At 32.3% G+C, this 1,577-nt stretch overlaps 1 protein-coding gene across 1 annotated transcript in view; it reads left to right on the top strand.

Annotated features, from left to right (window-relative positions):
* Positions 1-240: 240 nt before the first annotated feature.
* LOC118762214 overlaps positions 241-1,577 on the top strand; it is a 2,358-nt gene continuing 1,021 nt past the window's right edge. Inside the window, exon 1 of the mRNA XM_036500754.1 lies at positions 241-630. Coding sequence (XP_036356647.1) covers positions 241-630 — 390 coding nt within the window. The remainder of the gene's footprint in view (positions 631-1,577) is intronic.

Here is a 1,577-nt window from a genome sequence, read left to right as displayed (position 1 = left end):
TCTTAAAATATTTGGGAATGTTCGCATAGACTTACAATTAGATGCACGTAAAAATCAAAGCATACAACATCATAATGAGAAAGTTCGATGAAACAGATCCATTCTGCAACGATTGATCGATGTTGTTATTTTTTTAGGCCTCCAGGAATTATCGTTTCGAGGTCATTTTGAATCTGAAGGCTCTAATAATCATGGAAATTATAAAGAACTCGTTTATTTGATCAGTAAATATGACAAAAAATGGAAAGTCATCTAGATACAGCTTCTATCTTCACTGGTCTGTCAAACAGAATTGAAAATGACTTGATCGAAGCAATTCATAAAGTTATGCTGAATGAGATGCAGAAGGAAATTGAGCAAGCTAAGTATGTTTCTATTCTTGTTGATGAGACATCTGATGTCTCAGCATCTTCACAACTGTCAACAGTTTTACGTTATGTTACAGAAGACTGTGTGACGAAAGAACAATTTATCAGTTTTAGTGATGTTAGTGAAGATCGATCTGCAAATGCTTTATCTGAACATGTTTTTAAATGCATTGAGACGTGGGAATGTGGAAATAAATTGATTGCACAGACATATGATGGTGCCGCTACAATGGCAGGACAACTAAATGGGCTACAGGCAAAAGTAAGAAAGAAATATGAATGTGCGATCTTTATTCATTGTTGTGCCCATATCCTAAATTTAGTTCTTTCACAATCATGCTCTGCTATGAAAGAATGCAGGATATTTTTTTCTACAATAAACGGACTTGGTACATTTTTTACGAAATCACCGAAAAGGGCTAATGCATTAGATAACATTGTTAAAAAAAGATTTCCGAAAGCAATAGCAACTAGATGGAATTACTCCTCACGTCTATTTATTACCTCAAAGGAAAATTATAATTTCATAATCAGCCTTTTTGAACACATCATTGAAAATCCTGAAACATGGGATGATACCACCATAAATTCAGCAATTGGATTCTTACACACTTTAAAAGCTCCTGATTTCTGATTTTTGTTAGAAGTATTCAGTGACATTTTTTCATTTACTGACGCCTTATTTAACATACTCCAGAGTAAAAGTCATGAAATAGTGTATTGTAAAGAGCAAATAGATAAAACTAGAACTGTACTCGAAAACAAACTTGATAATTTTTCAATCTTTTATGATAGGTTAGGGGAAAAATATGGAGTCGATGCAGGAATCGGAATTCAGAGATTCAAGAATATATCTATTGATCCCCAACAACATTATAGAATGCTTTATAACAAAATTATCAGTAGAATAGTTGACAAAATAAAAGCACGATATTCATCCTTAGAAGAGTTTAAATTCATGGAACTTTTGAATTTCAACAAAGTTGATGAGTATTGCAAACAATTTCTTGTGGACTCTTTAGATTCTTTAAGAACAACTTATTGCAGATTTTTTGATGTAATACGATTACAAAGTGAGTTCAATGTGATGTATTCAATGAAAGATTTTAAAAAACCAAGTGTAAGTCATTTAATAAGTTACATTAACAGCAATGATCTTGTTGAAGCTATGCCAGAACTCTTCAATCTGTGCAAGTTGATTTTGACAAT

This window comes from Octopus sinensis, linkage group LG2, assembly GCF_006345805.1.
Source record: "Octopus sinensis linkage group LG2, ASM634580v1, whole genome shotgun sequence".
Classification (NCBI taxonomy): Eukaryota; Metazoa; Mollusca; class Cephalopoda; order Octopoda; family Octopodidae; genus Octopus; species Octopus sinensis.
The sequence above is the reverse complement of the archived record's forward strand: the minus strand, read 5'-3'. Positions and strand labels throughout refer to the sequence as shown.